General features: G+C 37.8%; 1 protein-coding gene across 3 annotated transcripts; it reads left to right on the top strand.

The window, feature by feature from the left end:
- Positions 1–1402: 1402 nt before the first annotated feature.
- On the top strand, positions 1403–20285 carry LOC104120637 (uncharacterized). Of its 3 annotated transcripts, XR_011410909.1 has the most exons (10): positions 1403–1544; positions 2657–2778; positions 8170–12902; positions 12991–13305; positions 14698–14934; positions 17468–17643; positions 17751–17951; positions 18068–18158; positions 18418–19241; positions 19582–20285. XR_011410909.1 is itself a non-coding variant. In XM_070185615.1 (9 exons), the coding sequence occupies exons 8-9, from the start codon at positions 19035–19037 to the stop codon at positions 19792–19794; spliced, it is 420 nt and encodes a 139-aa protein (XP_070041716.1). In that variant the 5' UTR covers positions 1403–1544; positions 8170–12902; positions 12991–13305; positions 14698–14934; positions 17468–17643; positions 17751–17951; positions 18068–18158; positions 18418–19034; the 3' UTR covers positions 19795–20285. The 3 variants fall into 3 exon arrangements, 2 of the variants coding, with proteins under 2 accessions (XP_070041716.1, XP_070041717.1); XM_070185615.1 differs by lacking the exon at positions 2657–2778; XM_070185616.1 differs by lacking the exons at positions 1403–1544; positions 2657–2778; positions 8170–12902; positions 12991–13305; positions 14698–14934 and having other exon boundaries at positions 14955–17643.
- Positions 20286–21820: the final 1535 nt, after the last annotated feature.

The following is a 21820-nucleotide window of genomic DNA, read 5'->3' as shown; positions in this document are numbered from 1 at the left end:
TTTTTTCACAAAGAACTAATAGAAAAGTGTATCAAATAAATTAAAATGTATGGATTCACATATTTTGCTACTTTGTTTTTGTCGATAAAGACTGCTAAACTGATTGCTTAGTAGCTAAATTTTATTAATAATAATGAAATAAAATAAAACTTTTACAAATGAAAGAAATAAGAGCTTGCAACAAGTAAAAAGTCTAGAACCAAATTGATGTAGTGCATCAACTTGGTTGTACAAAATGGTCTGATTGTATAGTAAAGAAACGTGATATATGTCCAATGTAGCCCATGTTGAAACTTGTCTTCCACTGTGTCTGTAGTATTTGCCTCTAATAAAGTCTAATGTAATAACACGATGATCAAACAAAACGTCCAAACAGTCCTTTGTGTATCTTGTCCATAGCAGTGTATTTCCAACAAGTATCAGGCTTCATCAATGATCCCGAAAAGTGACATATATAATATCTATAATCAGAGCCAGATCCAAGATTTAAATTTTATGGATTCAGCTTTTAAGGGTTTTAGTATTAAACCTATTATATTTTTAAAGTGATAGGTTCATATCTACTATTATGCAATTTTAATGAATTTTTAAATATAAATTTTTACTCCGCATAAAAAATGATAGGTTCAACTGAATCCGTTGGTAACATACTACATCTGCCCCCGTCCAGAATTGAGTTACACGTCCAAGTGATAGCCATTTTTGCAATCCATTCTGCCTTCTTTGGAATTCACAATGCAGCAGTCCATGATCGACTTTTTTAGTATGGCGGGGCATTACATGGTTAGTATAGCAATGACTTGGACCAACATGGTAATAAAAATGATCTTTTTTGGTATGATAAGGCATTACAGGTACTTTTATGGTAGGACTTTTGGGTTTGGCTGTATGTGTAACTTAATTGAATTGGAGAGACTCAATTTCAATGGCTTGATTATTGTGTAGGTGAGTTTCTAAAAGCTTGAGATGGTTTTGACTATGGTTTTAAAGTCAATGTTGCCTATATGCTCGGAGAGATTGTTGCATGATGGTGGTTGACTCATGGATTGAGCTAAGTTGTATGCTTCTAGGCGATAAAATGTGTATGAGGAGGACTATTATACTTATGATTTGAAGTTGATAATGTGATTCTTGTACTTAAACTACTACAAAAAATGTCTTTGGCGGTAATTATTTAACGATAATAAAGTAATTATCGCTAATAGATTCTTTAAGATGAAATATTAGCGGCATATGACCATAATACCAGTAAAAGATATTCTTTAGTGGCAATAAAAAAAAATTACCACTAAAAATCACTAACTGAAATTAATTTTTTATTATTTTAATTTTCCCTCCGTACACAATAAAATAAAATCTTCCCCTCCATTTTTTTTGGACAGGAATTAAGTATTCCCTCCAATTAGAACCCAATACGCCTTCTGCCAAAAGAGAAAAAAAAAACCTATTCCCTTGCGAACAACGTTGTTGGTTAACAAAATAACTGCAGCCTGCGACACTCTCCGGCCTGCCAAAGCTCCGGCGATCTTCTTCCCAAATCCCAGGTAACTTTCTCTTCTTCCCTAGGTAAATTCCTTTCTTACCCAACAGGTTGCAATCAATCAATTTGCAATTGATTTTGCGAACTTTACTGCTCAATTATCCCTGTCAATCTTCTCCCTCTCGTCTATCTTCAACTTCTCTTTTCGTGTAGGCTTCAAGATTGCTGTAGAAATCATTATTCTCCTTCACTTTCTTGTCTTTATCGGCAAAAAAACTTTGCTTACCAAGTACCAATTTGTGATTGTTGATATCCAACTATGGTGTTTTGGGACTTGTGAAAGTATAGCTGTTTTGTGTTTGCTAAATCGTTTGTGATATCTTGCCGCTGTTAGATTGATAGTCGATTGATTGAATTGATTCCTCTTCTGTTCCTCTATTATTTTATGAACTAAAACATTTGTCGCTCGCGCGGTTATTAATCACAACAATGTATATTTAGAATTAAATTTAGTTGAGATAGAATAGATAATATTTTTAAGTATATATGCATAAGCAAGTTTGAGTAACTTTGTTAGGTACACAATGGTACTCTAAAAACAACACCGAGCAAACAATATTATCTAAACTTATTCTCCATTGAACCATCCACTCAAGACTCCAAAAAACTATCAATAAAGGCAAATATGTGATTTACAATTTGAATATAAATAGATATAGTTGTTCAAAAAATCTATCAATAGAGGCAAACAAGTAAGTTATTTGTTTCATTAGATGCAAAAGTTCACCATTGATAATGAACATCAGCAAGGCTTACTTGTTTCATTAGATGGTAAAAACCACTATTGATAATGCTCATTTGCAAGGCCATGCTACTTATCATGTAGGAAAGATACAACTTAGTGAGTAAATAAAAGAGTGAAAGATAAAGAATAGTTAGAGTAAAACAGAAGGAAAATCTAATGTTATTCACTTTCTTCCTTACTCGTTGCTTTGGATATGACTTTGTCCTCTATGAATAAGCCTCTCTTGATGGACAACAATCATTTTATTCATTTTCACTAGGAAACTAAATTCTTTTTTGGGAGCAGTTACTCCAGAACCCCATTTCCATGAATAACTTGACCAAAAATATTTTAGCGCATTGTATTGAAGCCTTAATCTCCTTTTACCATAGCTGCTTCATTCTATGGAAGCTTCATTTTGGAGGCTTTGTCATGCCAAAAAATAGATGTTTGGTTCTCATCATCTACATGAATGATATTCAATGGATCCACAATGTATATGGACATCTTCACTGTAGGTTCTACTTTTTCTCTTCTCTTTTTTTAATGCATTTCTTCATTGTTTTAGAAGAAAAACGTATTTTGCATGCTCAATTCCAGAGACATTACCACTTGATTATAATTTTATACTTTTAATATATAAACTAACTTATATTCCATTTAGCTTTAGAACTAGTTAACCTGACGCTCAATGAAAAAAAGAATTATAAACAAATTGGTAAAAATGTAGTATAAATTATAAGTTTAATTATTCTATTCTTAAAAAGTTTATGAACCAATATGTGAAAACCACAAAAGAAACTAGAGATAGTTTAACTGTTTGATTGTTTTAACTGTTAAAATGATAGGTATAATAGGTTTCTGTTTGTTAGTTTTAATTGTTAAAATTATATCTTTGAGCTATGGAATTACCTACTAATAGGATGGTTATTTTATTTGAACTGTATTTTTGATTAATTTTGTCACGACCCAATTTCTCCTATAGGCCGTGATGGCGCCCAACGTCGCCGCTAGGCAAGCCAACGGTGAACTAGCCATGTGTTTATTCTTTTTAACAATTTCGAAATAGATGATTTTTATTTATTAAGCAAGTGAGAGGTGAAAGATTTAATAAAATAAAGCATAAACAAATATAAGAACAAGTGTGGTGAAATAAATACTCAAAACCATTGAGTGTCTATTAGCATATTTTCCAAGACCTGGTGTCACAAATGTATGAGCTACTAGTAGAATATACAAAATACTATGCTATTGTTTGAAATACAGTAGACAGAAAATAAATGCAAAAGAAAAGCCTCTGGGTGCTGCAGAACGAACTCAAAAAGCAGCTCACCACTCGGTCTCGAAGTATCAGGGGCGCGCGCCGAGACAACTGCCAGATGCACCTGCCTCAGATCTTGCACGATTAGTGCAGAAGTGTAGCGTGAGTACATAAACAACATGTACCTAGTAAGTATCCGGTCTAACCTCGAAGAAGTAGTGATGAGGGGTCGACATCTACACTTACTATGAGTCAACAATAAAATACAGGAATTCTAAACAGGTATAAGCCATGGAAACAATAACAATAACACAAATGTCAAACAGTAATTAAATGACCCATTAACTGATAATAAATTTCAAAATCTCGAACCAACATCTTTAACCCCGAATCAATTTCTGTCATTTAATAAATTTATAACCTCTCGAGCCATAAAGTAATATCAAGTGTAATCATGCTTCGAGTATTATTACGCACGATTTATGCCGAGGTCGTACGACCCGATCCTAAAATATATATACTTTGTGTGCTGCCGAGGGTCGAACGACACGAACCATAGATGCATATATTACAGTGCCGAGGCGAACGACCCGCTCCCATGAGAATAGAGAAGTTTACCTCGCTCGCGGAAGTACTTGCGACGCGAGAAGACATGGATTTCTCAGAGATATTAAATATTCATAAATTCTTCCTCAAAATAAGAATTCTAAAATTGGAAGTTTTCAAACTTTAAAATCTCTAGTCTCAGCCATACTCAAGATAATTAATGTACCTAACAAATATAACAGGCATCCACAACCACATTCGCCTTGCCCGAATGATAAATGATGGTAATATTATAATCATTTAGTAACTCAAGCCACCTGCGCTGCCTCAAATTGACATCCCTCTGCTTGAAAAAATGCTGCAAGCTGCGATGATCGGTGTACACCTCATATGACACCCCATAAAGATAATGCCTCCAAATCTTAAAAGCATGAACTATCGCGGCCAACTCCAAATCATGCACCGGGTAATGCTTCTCGTGGGGCTTCAGCTGACGTGAAGCATATGCAATAACTCGCCCCCCATGCATCAATACACAACCCAGGCCAACGCGTGAAGCGTCACAATACACATTATACATCCCTGAACCAGAAGGCAACTTTAAGACCGATGCTGAAGTCAATGCGGTTTTGAGCTTCTGAAAGCTCGCCTCGCAATCATCGGACCATCGGAATAGAGCACCCTTCTTGGTCAATCTGGTCAGAGGTGTTGCAATAGATGAGAAGCCCTCCATGAACTGACGATAATAACCTGCTAACCCCAAGAAGCTCCTGATCTCAGTCGCCATGGTAGGACGAGGCCAACTCTAAACTGCCTCGATCTTCTTGGGATCTACCTTAATACCTCGCCTGACACAACATGCCATAAGAATGCCACTGAATCTAACCAAAACTCACACTTGGAGAACTTAGCATATAGCTTCTGTTCCACAAGGTCTGAAGCACCACTCTCAAATGCTGCTCGTGCTCCTCCATGCTACGCGAGTAGATCAAAATGTCATCAATAAAGACGATAATAAACGAATCAATATACAGTCTGAACACCCGGTTCATCAAATCCATAAACGCCGTCGGGGCATTAGTCAAACCGAAGGACATCACCAGAAACTCGTGAAGCATCACAATACACATTATACATCCCTGAACCGGAAGGCAACTTTAAGACCGATGCTGAAGTCAATGCAGTCTTGAGCTTCTGAAAGCTCGCCTCGCAATCATCGGACCATCGGAATAGAGCACCCTTCTTGGTCAATCTGGTCAGAGGTGTTGCAATAGATGAGAAACCCTCCACGAACTGACGATAATAACCTGCTAACCCCAAGAAGCTCCTGATCTCAGTCGCCATGGTAGGACGAGGCCAACTCTAAACTGCCTCGATCTTCTTGGAATCTACCTTAATACCCTCGCCTGACACAACATGCCATAAGAATGCCACAGAATCTAACCAAAACTCACACTTGGAGAACTTAGCATATAGCTTCTGTTCCACAAGGTCTGAAGCACCACTCTCAAATGTTGCTCGTGCTCCTCCATGCTACGCGAGTAGATCAAAATGTCATCAATAAAGACGATAATAAACGAATCAATATACAGCCTGAACACCCGGTTCATCAAATCCATAAACGCCGTCGGGGCGTTAGTCAAACCGAAGGACATCACCAGAAACTCATAATGGCCATATCTAGTCCGGAAAGCCGTCTTCGTAACATCCGAATCCTGGATCTTCAGCTGATGGTACCCCGATCTCAAGTCAATATTAGAGAACACCCTAGCACCCTGCAACTGGTCAAACAAATCATCAATACACGACAACGGGTACTTGTTCTTAATGGTAACTTTATTCAACTTGCGGTAGTAAATGCACATCCGCATAGTCCCATCTTTTTTCTTCACGAATAACACCGGTGCACCCCAAGGCGACACACTCGGTCTGACGAACCCCTTTGCTAGCAACTCCTCAAGCTGTTCTTTCAAATCCTTCAACCCTTTCGGAGCCATGCAATACAGATGAATAGAGATATGCTGGGTACCTGGAGTCAAATCAATACAAAAATCGATATCACAATCTGGTGGCATGCACGGAAGATCAAAAGGAAATACATCGGAGAACTCCCAAACTACGGGCACTGAATCAATCACCGGAATCTCTACGGTAGTATCCCGAACATACGCTAGATAAGTCAAACAACCCTTCTCGACCATGTGTCGAACCCTCAGAAAAGAGATAACCCGACTAGATGCACTGACAGATGAACCCTTCCACTCCAATCTAGGAAGCACTGGCATCGCCAAGGTAACAATCTTGGCATGGAAATCAAGGATGACGTGATATGGACCAAGATGATCTCAAAGTCGATCATTGTAAGCCCCCGTAAAATTTTACCTAAAACCCGGGGTTCTGTGGTGCCGAAGTAAACTTATGTGTTGACGAGTTCGGACTTTTTGGGTTGTTCAGTACGTCAGGGAGTTGAAGGAATCGTGTTCCAGACTATAGCATTTCTGCGGTCCACTATGTGACCGCAGAATCACTCTGCGGGCCGCAGAGTGAAGTAGAAAATTGAGCTAAATTTTGAGGACCCTTATGCGGCTGCAGAATCATTTTGCGGGCCGCAGATCCCATCACAGAATCAACATGAGAAATTTTGGAAGGAGGTTCTGCGGTTCATTATGCGACCGCAGACCTATCGCAGAGTGAAGCAGAAATGCCCAATTTTGGAGGGCCATTATGCAGACCATTTTGCGGACCGCAGATCTGCGTCCGAACTTCATTTTTTCTAATTTTTGACCCGACCCCCATTTCGTTTATCTAGCCTAAGGGTTCATTTTTGGGGGATCACTGGTCATTTTAGATAGGAGAGAACTATTCTATAGAGAGGAAATGGAGGGTTAAGGATTTCACTACTCTACCTTGATCGAACATTGAGATTTCATCAAAAGGAACTTGCTAGGGCTTCAAAGAGGTAAGAATTTCTTTCCCCAATTCTTCAAATTCGGGTTTGGGATTGATTATAAGTGATAAGGGTAGATTTATCACATGCATGAGCTAATAGGGATTGTGGGGAAGTTGTTGAACAATCTTGGGTGGTTTTGTTGTTGAATTAGTTGAGGGAAAGGTTGGGTCATAGTTGTGACAGCCCTTGCCATACGAATTTCTCTAATCATGCTTGTAATTCTCCCCTTCTCTATAGATTGGCATCGTTAGGAGTGTTGGGACATTATTGTGGCACTACAAAAAGCTCTTTCGAGGTATGAAGGCTAAACTATTGTTCTAGTATCGGAACTCCCTAATCCTTGTAAAATTCTATCATGTGTAGTCGAACTTGAAACGCTATTGATGTGGGGTATTCAAACTAGTAGAATTGATGCCCAATTGGCATAACGTGTTAGAACATTCGTGTATTAATGATTCTTTATTTTTGACTTAATCATATTATACCCCTTTGGGAAGAAGACCTTGTATGAAATCAATGTGATTAAATACCTATTTCTCATATGATGAAACTTTATGAATTTACACTTGCTAAGGCCAAAGGTGCCAAACAGTTGACTAGAAGGGAACTCTTTTGTACATATTATTATCATTTTGGGAACTCGAGCTGTGGCATTGTGGTTACACCTCCACTCACATACGTTGGGGTGAGGCGGTGGGGCCGCTTTGTGTAGAGCTGTGGTATTGTGATTTCACCTCCACCCGCACACGTTGGGGTGAGGCGGTATGTCCGCTTTGTGTATAGTTGTGGTATTGTGAATACACCTCCACCCGCATACATTGGGTGAGGCGGCGGAGCCGCTTTGTGTAAAGTTTCTGGTATTGTGATTGCACCTCCACCCGCATACATTGGGGTGAGGCGGCAAGGCCGCTATGTGAAAAGGTATTTGTAGAGCATTCCCGACTGGAAATTTATAAGTGTTATTGGGAGTCTTAATAAATTTGTTTTGACTTTTATGGCTATATAAGCCCTATGATTGTTACCATGATTCATCATATTCATGTTGTATTTCCAAGTCCCTGAATAGATGTTTTGGTTTTCATACTAGTACTATTCGACATGTACTAACGTCCCTTTTGTCGGGGGCGCTGCATTTTTAATGGATGCAGGTGGTTCCGCAACGGAAGGCATTGGCCAGTGATAGCGGTACATTCTTTTCCAGCTGACTTGGTGAGCCCCACTTCATTCTGGGGTTGCGCATCTTTTGTTTCTTGTGTATTATGTTTTGAGGTATAGCCGGAGCCTTGTTGCCGGCACTGTCGTAGTACTCTTTTGTTTCTGTTAGAGGCTCCGTAGACATAATGTGTGTTGTATATGGGTGTTGGGAAAGTCAAACTTGCCTTGTTGTACTTGAATCACTTGTTGCACTTTAACTATAATTGTGTATGTATTCTGAGGCTATAAAATGAAATGACTAATGGTAATGGAATTGGCATGGTTTATGGAATCCACTCAAGGTTTTATTAATAAAATGTATCTTTTCTTTATTCATGGGTGAGTTGGGTAGAGGGTATTGTACAGACTTGCTCGGCCGGGGTATCTCGGTTGAGCGCAGGTCGCACTCCCCGAGGTTGGGGCGTGACAGTCATATCAAGCAACAAAAGATCCACTCTAGTCTCATAACCACAGAAAGTCACAATACATGACCGGTAGATCCGATCCACCACAACAGAATCGCCCACTGGCGTGGACACATATACAGGAGTACCCAAGGACTCGCGAGGACCACCCAGGAAATGAGTAAACATAGATGAAACATATGAATATGTAGACCCCGGATCAAATAGTACTGAAGCATCCTTACCGCATACAAAAATAATACCTGTGATCACGGCATCTGAGGCCACTACATCTGGTCTGGCCAAAAAAGCATAGAACCTAGCTGGAGCACCACCTGACTGGCCTCTACCTCTAGGATGACCCCGACCCACCTTCCCTCCGCCTCTGGGCGGCCGGACGGCTGGTGCGGCAGCTGGTGCTGTATTCATAGGCTGATGAACCTGATGTATTGCCTTGCCCCAAAGTCTGGGACAAAACCTCTTCATGTGGCCAGGATCCCTCACTCGTAACAACCCCTCGGAACGGCGGACTGCTGACTTGAAGTCTGACCCTGATAGCCTGAATACCCACTGGAGGAGCCCTGAATAGTTGGTGGGCGGTAGGAGCTCTTTGGCATGGCGCTGAAATAGGGCCGCACTATAGCACCCCGAGAAGGCGACAATGTTGGATATGTGGGTCTGCTAGGTTGACCTCTCCCAAACTGACCTCTGCCCCCAGATGGAGCACCACTGAACCCTACGGAATGACGGAACCGCTTATCCCGCGGTATCTACTCTCGGCTCCACTGACGAACACCCTCGATCCTCCGAGCTATCTCCACAACTAGCTCGTAAGAAGTCCCCATCTCAACCTCCCGGGCCATGGTGGCCTGGATACCAGAGTGCAATCCTGCAACAAACCTCCGCACCCTCTCTGCATCGGTAGAAAGTATCATAAGTTCATGGCGAGACAACTCAGAGAATCTCGCCTCATAATCGGTCACGGACATTTGACCCTGCTGAAGCTGCTCAAACTGAAACCGCAACTCTTCCCTATGAGAGGGTGGAATATACTTATCCAGAAAGATACGTGTGAACTGGTCCCAAGTCAAGGGAGGAAAACCTACCGGTCTGCCAAGAAAATAGGACTGCCACCATCTACGAGCCATGCCCTCCATCTGAAAAGTGGTAAAGTCCACCCCGTGGGACTCTAATATCCTCATGTTGTGCAGTCTATCCCTGCACCGATCAATAAAGTCCTGGGGTTCCTCATGTCGCTCACCTCCATAGACGGGAGGATGTAGCTTGGTCCATCTGTCCAATAGCTTCTGCGGCTCGCCGACCGCAGTTAGTCTGGGCTCAAGTATAGCTTCTGCAACTGGCTGAGATCCGCCCACGGGTAGTGCGCCCGGGGTCTGATATATGACAATTGCATGCCCTGGAGCCTGAGTGGTAGGGGTCTGTGCTCCCCCTCCCGCCTGAGATGTGGCTGGGTCCGCCTAAAATAAACCAGCCTGAGTCATAGAATCCATGAACCGCAACATACGACTCATGACCTCTTGGAATCCCGGTGCAGACATGAAATCCACTGCTGCAGGAACCTTGTCCTGCTCCTCAATAATAGGGTCCCCTAGCGGATCCACTGGTGGCACAACTGGAGCAACTCTAGGACTTCCTCGTCCTCTACCACGAGCGGGAGCCCTTTCTCGGCCTTTGCCTCGGCCTCTAGCAATAAGGGGAGTAGCTCCTCCATGATCGGGTACATCTGCCGTGCGTGTTCTCACCATCTGTGAGAGAATAAGAGAAAGACACTTAGCACAACATCAATTGCACGATAGGAGATGAAGAAAGAGTAGTTTCCTAACACCCTATAGCCTCTCAAAAATAGGTACGGACGTCTCCGCACCGATCCGAAAGACTCTATTAGGCCTGCTCATAAATTTATAGACCTACGTGAACCTAGAGCTCTAATACCATGTTGTCACGACCCAATTTCTACTATAGGTCATGATGGCGCCCAACGTCGCTGCTAGGCAAGCCAACGCTGAACTAGCCATGTGTTTATTCTTTTTAACAATTTTGAAATAGTTGATTTTTATTTATTAAGCAAGTGAGAGGTGAAAGATTTAATAAAATAAAGCATAAACAAATATAAAAACAAGTGTGGTGAAATAAATACTCAAAACCATTGAATGTCTATTAGCATATTTTCCAAGACCTGGTGTCACAAATGTATGAGCTACTAGTAGAATATACAAAATACTATACTATTGTTTGAAATAGAGTAGACAGAAAATAAATGCAAAAGAAAAGCCTCTGGGTGCTGCAGAACGAACTCAGAAAGCAGCTCACCACTCGGTCTCGAAGTATTAGGGGTGCGCCCCAGGACAACTGCCAGATGCACCTGCCTCAGATCTTGCACGATTAGTGCAGAAATGTAGCGTGAGTACATAAACAACATGTACCTAGTAAGTATCCGGTCTAACCTCGAAGAAGTAGTGATGAGGGGTCGACATCGACACTTACTATGAGTCAACAATAAAATACAGGAATTCTAAACAGGTATAAGCCATGGAAACAATAACAATAACACAAATGTCAAGCAGTAAGTAAATGACCCATTAACTGATAATAAATTTCAAAATCTCGAACCAACATCTTTAACCCCGAATCAATTTCTGTCATTTAATAAATTTATAACCTCTCGAGCCATAAAGTAATATCAAGTGTAATCAGGCTTCGAGTATTATTACGCACGATTTATGCCGAGGTCGTACGGCTCGATCCAAAAAAAAATATATTGTGTGCGCTGCTGAGAGTCGAACGACACGAACCATAGATGCATCTATTACACTGCCGAGGCGTACGACCCGCTCCCATGAGAATAAAGAAGTTTACCTCGCTCGCGGAAGTATTTGCGACGCGAGAGGACATGGATTTCTCAGAGATATTAAATATTCATAAATTCTTCCTCAAAATAAGAATTCTAAAATTGGAAGTTTTCAACTTTAAAATCTCTAGTCTGTTTGCAATTGCGAAGCTGGATACCTTCGCAAAATCGACCAAGTGGTCGCAAATGCGACCCAAGCCCAAGCCTGTTGACCTAATGCGAAGGGGTAAGTCGCAATTTCGACATCAGACCACCCCTGTCTCCATCACAATTGCGAGGCTGGTGCTCACAATTGCAGCAACAGAGCACCAGCACACCAACAATTTCATTTTCAGTTCAAACCATTTCGCGACACGTCCAAAACTCATTCGAGCCCTCAGGGCTCCAAACCAAATATCCACGCAAGCCTAAAAATATCATACCAATTCACCCGCGTGATCAAAATATAAAAATAACATCTAGAACCACGGATCACACACCCAGACACATTAATTTCAAAGTAGAGTTCAAGAACTTCTAGAATTGCAATCACGCGTCTGAATATTATCAAATCAACTCCAAATGATACCAAATTTTGCAGACACTCTAAATAGCATAACCGACATATTTCATGTCCCAAAACCAAATTTCGAACCCGATAGCCAAAAGTTAACCTGCGGTCAAACTCGTAAACTTCAAATTGCCAACTTTTGGCAAATCAACCTACGAACCTCTTAATTCGATTCCGGGCATACGCCCAAGTCCAAAACCATGATACGAAGCTATCAGAGCCATCAAAACACCATTCCTAGGTCAATTTTACAAAATTCAAAATGTGATCAATATTTCTAACTTAAGCTTCTAAGTCAAGAACCAAAGAGTCTAAATCAAGCGAAAATCCTCGCTGAACGAAACCAATCAATCCCGCAATTCATAAAACCTAAATTACACATGTGTGAAGCATCAAAAGGGGAAATGGGGCACAATTATACAAAACAACCGGTCGGGTCATTACAATATCTCAGAAGGAAAATGAGTTATTTTATGAAGTACTACAAAATGCCAAGTTTCCAGATGGCTATACGTCTAATATCTCACGTTGCATTCGCAAACGAAATATTTCTGGGATAAAAGCTCATGATTGTCATGTTATAATGCAAGGACTTCTTCCTCTTGCCTTGCGGAGATCAGTATATAAAATAGTTAGTTCCATTTTAATTGAACTATGCACATTCGTTCGTGTTTTATGTAGCAAAGAACTAAAACTAGAAGAGTTAAAGTTACTTGAAGAAAACATTTCAGAAACATTGTCTACTATGGAAAAACTTTTTCTCCCAGGATTCTTTACTGTTATGATGCACTTGGTTATTCACTTGGCAATAGAGGCTAAACATGCGGGGCCAGTATATTATCGCTGGATGTACCCAATTGAGAGGTTTGTAGAATATCACTGAATCTTTATTATATATCTTTAGTTGTTAAATATTATAACATCAAACTAATACTATTATTTTATTCCATAGGTAATTGGGTACTTTAAAATCATCTGTTCATAATCGTGCATGTCCAGAATGTTCAATAGTAGAAGCATACATAGCAAATGAGTGTATGGCATTTTGTTCACGATATTTGGAGGGTGGATATTCAAAGTCTTACTGTTGAAGAAAATGCGGTGATGAGATTGAGCATGAGGCTAGTAAAGAAGAATGTCTTTTTCCAACTGTCGGGGAGTCGTACAATGGAGTAGATGTATTTGAGTTGGATGAGAAAACATGGTTGCAAGCACATCGGCATGTGCTTTTCAATTACGAATTAGAAGTGATTGAGAATTATAAAAAGTAAGTGGTATATCTATTATTTAATTTATGTATATCTATTATTTGATAACAAAATTGATATATCCGAGTTACATGAATTGGGAACATATAGCTGAAATCAAGAGATCATATCGAAAACATCGTTTGACACAACATCAACTTGACCATGTGCATTTTGATACATTTCATGAGTGGTTCAAGGAGCAAGTACATAGTAGGAATAAGTCATTGGTTACGTTAAATTATTGTCCTTGTAAAAATATCCACATTTATAGTTGTATCTTTTATTTGGTTAGGTAAAGGAATTGGAAGCCACATCTAACATCTTAAAGGGTGTTAAAGTCCTTGCACAAGGGCCGAGTTACATTGAAAAAAGATTCAGTGTGTTTGATGTAAATTACGGGTAATGCTTTCGAATAAAACAAAGTGAAGAATTCAAGGTGACACAAAATAGTGGTGTTATGGTCGTTTCAAAGACTGAAAGTTATGAAAGTACAAGTGATAATGCTGTAAAGTCGGCAAATATCACATATTATAGCAGATTGAATGATATTGTGGAGTTAAACTACTACGAAAAATTTAAAATTGTCTTATTTAAGTGTGATTGGGTTGATGTAACCAAAGGTAGAGGAGTTAAAGAAGATGACTTGGGGTTCACACTTGTGAATTTCTCACGCCTAACAGACTCTGGCAATCGAGATCGTCATGAACCCTTTATTTTTGTAGAACAAGCTCAACAAGTAATATTTGCACAAGATCCTCAAGATCATGAATGGTTTGTCCCTAGGTTAATTAAACCTCGAGATATTTTCAATATGGGAGAGGAACATAGTGCGCAGTTTGAGTCATCAATGCAGAGTGATGCCACTGACTTGGCTCTCTTAGAAAATGCTCGTGTTCCATAAGATGAGTACAATGATTGGGTAAGAAGTGGTGCCAATGGGATAGTAATTGATACAAATGTACACTCTCAAGCTTCTCTAAATGATGGTGAAACTAATGTTGAGGGAGGAAATGACATTGAAAATGAATGTGATTCTGAATATGATAGGTGGAACTTATAGAATATTTAAGGTTTTGTTATTTTTTTACTTCAGAAATTTGAATATTGGATGTTTGAGTGATTTGTTGTGCTTTTTTACTTATATTTTTCTTATTGTATCCATTTAATTGTGATATTCTAATGTGGTATTATCAGTGGATAATTGTTTTTCCTAGTGCATCAATAACTCCTATCTCTTGAATAATCTTTGTCGCAAGGCTTTGTTTGTATGAACGAATCGTTAATTTTTTTCACACCTTGAGATTAGAATGATGCTTCCTCCTGTTTTGCATATGATTTGCCGATTTGTTGGAGTTAATTGGTCCTAGTATAACCTAATACAACTAGATAATTGCTTAATTTTGGAGAAGGAACTATGCAAACTAGAGATCGCGACCGACTGATAATTGAACAAGATGATGATGAAGATGTGCGACCTTATATTGACCATTTGATGGATGGTCAAAACCACTCTGCAACCCAACCTTATATTGATTAGTTGATGGATAATCGGAATTACTCTGAAGATCAAGCACATGATGATTAATCTAATGAGTTGAATAGTTCAACTGGTGGCACTGAGGTTCAACATAATAATGATGAATCAGGTAACACTTTTCTCTTGGATTATTTCAAATCTTAATTGTGTGAAAACTTTGTTAATATAACAAGTTTATATATGGTATTGTGATTGAAGTCGTTTCACACATGCAAGATATATGATGATTTCATAATCTGTACTTTCTATATCAATGCTGCATACAAGAAAACCTTATTTCCTCACTTCTGGTGGTAAATTGCATATCCCCTATCACTGTTGTTAGAGTATCTAAAACTTCTATTACGGCTGCAGTTCCAACTGCCTTTATCCAATAGGTTTTTGTACCATAGTGTATACTTGCAAATCTGATCCATATGCAGTAGGTAACAATGTAGTTCCTGAGTTACTAGTTGCAGCTCTTCTCATTGCTAAATAAACTACTAGTAGTAATCTAATGACAATGATGGGATATCTTATGTTTGCCATTATTTGTTACTTTCAGTGTAAATAGGATCTTACGCATAGAGCAACAATCTGGATAACTTAAAGTTTTTCCCTGTTACTATCAATTTACTACGCTGCAAAATACAATTAGTTGAAGTGAGCTATACGATTTTCTCTGCATTTAGTTTGTTCTGTTCAAGTCAGATATCATCAAACTGAAACTATATTCAGTAGGAAAGAAGTTCTTAACGTGTAAAGGTTGTTAAAATAAAGTTAGTTGCATCTTTTAGTTTCCTTTAACTTATCACCACACAGATCCAAGTTGGGTAATAGCTGGATGTTACACTTGTAGCATATGTTTGGTTACTTGGTTTTGGTTTTGATTTTTGTACTTGTAGCATGTGGAGTTATATGATGTAAAGTTAGCAAAAATTACATGATGTAAGGTCATTCCCATAGTGATCACCAAATAAAGAAGTTGATCCTAGTGTTGGATTGACTAGGAATAAACAGTTAGGCTTCCATAGTGATCACCAAATAAAGAAGTTCTTAACGTGTAAAGGTTGTTAAAATAAAGTTAGTTGCAGCTTTTAGTTTCCTTAACTTACCACCACACAGATCCAATAGAGCTTGTGGGTAGCCTTTAATAGTTGAAATTTATTTAGTGGGAGAAATTCTTCTCTAGTATCTTGTAAACCGTAAGCTTAATTTGAATCAGTTCTAGCTAGTGGGAGGTATAAGAGATTCCGTGGTACTTCCTCCTGATGTTTTATAGGATCAAAAGGAATTATATAGTGCAGGACAATCTGTAGAGATTCAATGAGCCTAGCTTGTTACTGCAGATCTTAGGATTGTTTGCAAACATGGCCTGCCATAAAGTGAAGGTTGAGTTGCTTGATTTCTCCTTCCCTGATTTTAGCAGGATTATCTTAGAAGACAGGAAGATAGGCCTATGGTATATGTAAGTCCTCATACAATATTGAATTCTAATAGCTTTTTATAGTTTGAACCAACTTGACAGATCAACCGTGAGTTTAGGCGACTATGATCGTTGATAAATATTGTTTTATTACGGGGGCATGATGGGAATATCACTTGTCTACTGTGAAATTTCAAACTCTTGAGGTGTTTTGTTCAATATGTTTAGCTACATCTTTGTTCGTTTAGCCATATTGCTTCCTCCATCGTCTAGTACATTATTCTCTTGGAAGTGGAAGAACCACCAAAAAGGAAGTGTGTCACTATGGAGATGCTGGTGGATGATAGCAAATTTGTAGGTTATGTCACCTAGGTTCTAATCTTAGTTTACCACAGAGCAATAACTTTTAGCAAAAAGGATGCTGTAATACAGAAGTCGGATCACTCATTTGCACCGGTCATGTGCTATTAATGGTAAGTTAATCTCACAGGGAAAAATAAAAATAAAACAACTTTTTATACTAGTTGACTGAAAAGACACTTTAGATTCATAGCTTGTTCGAATAATGAGGTGAAAGAGTAAATGCCAATAACTAGAAATCCGCATATAATGTATATTTATCCAGCAGTCAGTCTCTTGAATGGAATAAGGGACACAATAATTGAAACTCTGGTTTCAGGACCTATATCTAGCTCTGATTTTGACTCAATTTGTTTCACAATGCACTGCATTATTGCAGCAGCTAAGGAACTTCGTAAAGTTGCAAAATCTCATGTTCTAAGTGACCAAGACTTCTCTGCAGTAATGAAACGCTGAAAGGTAAATTGTAGTGCCAAACAGAGGCAATTTTTCTTCAATGATGTGATATTCTGTACAGTTCATTATTTTGAGGAATGCCCCTGAGGAATTCTTATTTAGTAAATGATGTAAAAGAATGCTGTAAAATTGCATGATTTCTATTATGAAGTAGGTTCTGAAATAAGTGATCGTCTGTGTTCTCTGAGTATATTCTGGTCTTAGATGTTTCATTGTTTCCTCTTCTTGCTGTTGTTACTGTGCATAAACTGAGGTTTTATCATGATATTGTTATTTAACATATTTCAGAGCATCTCTCAGGTGCTTAACCATATAAGTTTTTGTCATTTGATGACCTTCGAGTCTTCCATTCTAGGTAATTCGGAGCAAAGAAAGGTTTTTGGGCCTACTTTACTAAATGATATTTGGAAACTTCCTCCAGGAAATGTAGTTGATGTGCCATTTAATAATCGTAACCAAGCTATTGGGAAAAAAGGTCAAAAGCTTGCTAGCTTTCTAGGAATTATTGCGAGAATTCCAGAACTAACACCTCTACACGCAAATGATTGGAGAAATTTTGACAAGAAGGAAAAGAAGAAATTGGTGGATTTTGTGAGGGTATGGAGTAGTTCTTTTTTTTTTTATATATATTATTATTGTTATATGAGCAAGCTCAATCTTTTATACATGATGTTTTCTTCTAAATGTTGGCTTTATTTTTTCAGAAGTTCTCTATCCCAAAATGGGGAGAAGCTTATGTTTTAAAGTCACAAGAAAAGAAATGGAAAGATTACAAGTGCGATTGAAAAGATGAATATATGCGAAAATATAAGACTAAAGACGCTTTGTTGAAAAATAGACCAAGTCGCACACCGAGGGATCAATGGAGTGGTCTTGTCTCTTATTAGCTTTCGGATAAATCTAAGGTATCAACAAATCTTTAAAACACCCCTAGTTGATTATTTTTAGTGTTCTGATTTTAGTTATGCACAATTTTTATTTATAATTTATAAGATATTCTTTTAATATTTTAATGATATAGGCGTACCCAAGCAAATAGAAATAATAGGGCCAATGAAAAGATGCCTCACACAGGAGGATCCAAAAGTATTGCTACCTTGATGGATGAGCAGGTAAACTTATAAAAATTACTAACTAAAATATTTTAAAATCCTTTTTTCACGCATATCTGGGATAAAGCCTACACGAGCACAAATTTTAATATTAACTCATAAAAAACATAAGGATGGTAGATCACTGGATGATGATTCTGCCAAGTCAATCGTAAGATTTCGTTTTTCATTTATTTCTAAATTGTGAAATAGTTAGGAAAAAAACATAAAAGCAAAAAAATGAATTCCAAATTGGATTTATTGTGTATTCTATGGTCAGGAAATGATAAATGAAAGGATGAGCAATAGTGAGAGCTATACTGACCAACCTCCTGGCAGTGTTGCTTGGGAATTCCGACCTCAAAGAAAAACTTACTCTAGAGCAGTACAAAATACTTGGTACTACTTGTTTTGGAAGTTTCCTTGATATGAAGCGTTGTGAGATCCAACATCAATTGTTCAGGTGCTTCATGGTTCTGCAGCTGGAAGGAAGTCATGATGATTCATTTTCAATATACGTCAATGGTACAACATTATCCTTTTCAATCAGGGAGTTTGCGCTTGTCACTGGTCTTAATTGTGTTGGTGACCCTGAAGATTTTCAGTTTAACACAAAGGTGCCTAACAGGATTGTTGATACATACTTTGGCGATGCAAAGAATGTCAAGAAGAAAGATTTGTTGAAATGCTTTGATGATAAGAATTGGGGTCATGACAACGATGGGGATACCATCAATATAGTTGTGTTGTAATTCACACACTTTCATATTTTCCTCCGAGAAGAACAACACAACAATCCCAAGACTACATTTTGACTTGGTCGAGAGTGAGAGATATTCTGATTATCCATGGGGTAAGGATACATTCCAATACCTTATTAAATCTATTAGCAAGAAGATGGATTCTCAGAAGAAGTACTATAGGATAACTGAGATGCCTCTCGCTATGCAAGTATGGTTTTACGAGTGCTGTTCAAAGGTTGACCCAAAAATTACACTGCGAGTTGATAACCGGATACCTAGAATACTCAATTGGAAATCCACTGTCAACCAGCCAACTTATGCTTATCTGATAAACGGCATATTCAATGACCAGGGAAACATGGTAATTTACTATTCGTTAAGTGGCTAATTTTTTTTTTAAGAATATATTTCTGTTAGTGAAATCATTTGTTGAAATTCTCATTAAAATATAGTTCAATGCATCATACATCAATGTCCCTGCTTCAAAATTAGGTCAAATACTGTACAATACATAATACAGTGTTAGAATTAAATATTAAATACAGTTGCATACAAACTACATCTTATTTCCCTGTTTTTCAAATTAACTGGAATACATTAGAATACATAAAACAGTTTACAGATACATATTTAATTCAATGAGCATAATTTTGTAATCATATAGCAAAGGTCGTTCACTTTGAGTGTATTTCTATTTTCAGATTGTTTACAATAACATTCAACCAAGCGATATAGAGCTTGCTGTTATTCAGATTCCTCCAGAAGGCGTTGATGTAGAGAACAATCCTACTCATTCAGACAACAATGAAGATGATTCGGATGACTTTAGTCCTACACATCCTCTTCAGCCTAAGAAGAAACATGATGCAAGTGTTGGTCCATCTTCATCACCACCTCACAAAAAATGCAAATAGCAGATTATAGATCCCTCAAATGCAGAGAGTCCAATTCCACATGTGTCGTCAATACCTCAATCCAAGATTCCTCCTGCTGGCATATTTGAAATCAAAGAAACTGTATTGCATGTTAAGAAGCCAGCATATTCTAAATCAGATGATTTGTCTTCTTTGAGGAAGGATCTAAATTCATTCAAGGATTATCTGAGTATTGTTAAAACATATTCAACTTTACAGTTTATGTATTAACTTTCATATAGTTTTTCAACACCTCTCTAATTATTTGTATATTGATTAGGTGATGTGCGAGTTCACTTCTCTTCGAACATTGATCAATGAAAATTTCAAAAAGCTTTCTAACCAGGTTAAAGCCAATCAGAATACATAAAGGGTATACCAGAGAAAGAAATATATCGGGAGACATGATGATGGTATTCAAATGCCATCTGATGCCAACTTGCAAGATAATCCCAAATGCCAAACACAGAGTGATATAGCTGTTGGCGAGAATTCAGAGGTTAACATTTTTTAACCTCTTTAGTATATGTTTATATAACTATATTCAGAATATATATTGTAATTTAGTTTATGCTATTATTCAGTTTAATCATCTATACAACAACATACACATTACAGAATACAAGTATATACACGTGACTTCAGTTATACATATGTATTCATGATTATCTAAATATAGATTTTAAAACATCTTTTATTATTCTTCAGTTTACTCATGTATACTGTAACATACATATTACAAAATACACTTATATACATGTGAATTCAGTTTTACATTTGTTTTTAGGGTTTTCTAAATACATTTTCTATAACAGCCTTTACTATTCTTTTAATTGAACCATGTATGCATCAACATACATGGTTCATAATACACTCATATACATATGAATACATTAACAGAATTCACGTCTAAAAAACATGTGCTATATTAATATATTCTATTGGTTATATTATTAGGCAATGCAAAGGAAGCTGAACACCGACATTCATGCCGATCAACACCCACATGCTATTTCAACCGAAGACACGTTAAATGTATCTACAGAGGTTAATCCTGTTTGTGGTGAAGTAAGAATAGAGGGGAAAACTACATCTGAGGTGCCGTGAACCATACCACCTATATCCGACGAGAGTGTATCCAGAGAAGTACATGTATCACAATTTGAGTTAGCAGGATAAGTTTGTTCCAAGTCAAATTCCAGAAACTAGAATTGTGATACATCATGCAACAAAAAATATTGGTTCAACCCCTTTACCCTCTCATAGGAATCGGCATCCAAGTCGATGGTATTCTTCGCCTTATGAGTCAAACTTCGACTCCGCTGGTTAGTAAATTATTAAACAAAAACTATGTAGTATAAAGTTATGATCTATTTCCCCATGATATCTATAATTAAATGTCTCTATTAATGACTTCAATGAACAATAGGTACCTCAGTAAAGTTGACTCCCATATTTGACAAAAAATACCCCTTTGAAGATGATTTAATATCGGGACCACACCGTACATTAGTCATTCAGGAATACGAGAAATGGGTTCGTGATGGTCTTCTTGCTAAACATGATCAAAAGTAAGTTTTTTTCCGATATGTATAATATGTATTTATCAATTAGAAAGTGGATATAATATATTTTTCAATTCCTTGTAGAAATGATATGGAAAACCATTACAAGAAAAACAAGTCAACACTGCCTAAACCGTTGGATTTTGGAGTTGATCAAGTCACTTCAAAAAATTGGTTTTACCTTCTCTCATTTGACGGTAAACTATGGAATGACGATGTAAGATATAACCCTTCTAACTTCAGTTTAATTCATTTTTTTCTGTTTGATTTGTCTAATTATATATTTCACAATTTTTCTAGTGACATACAAATTTTGTATTCATTTTTATGTACATTGTTGATGTGGTATGTAGACATATATATTCTATATTAACAGAAATACAGTTAAATATTGTATTCACCGTTCCTGGGACAGTTTTATCTGTTGCTGGTTTAATTCAATGAGTTTTGTGTATTCAGTG

This window comes from Nicotiana tomentosiformis, chromosome 9 (assembly GCF_000390325.3).
Source record: "Nicotiana tomentosiformis chromosome 9, ASM39032v3, whole genome shotgun sequence".
Taxonomy (NCBI): Eukaryota; Viridiplantae; Streptophyta; class Magnoliopsida; order Solanales; family Solanaceae; genus Nicotiana; species Nicotiana tomentosiformis.
This window is presented reverse-complemented; position numbering and strand designations above follow the sequence as displayed.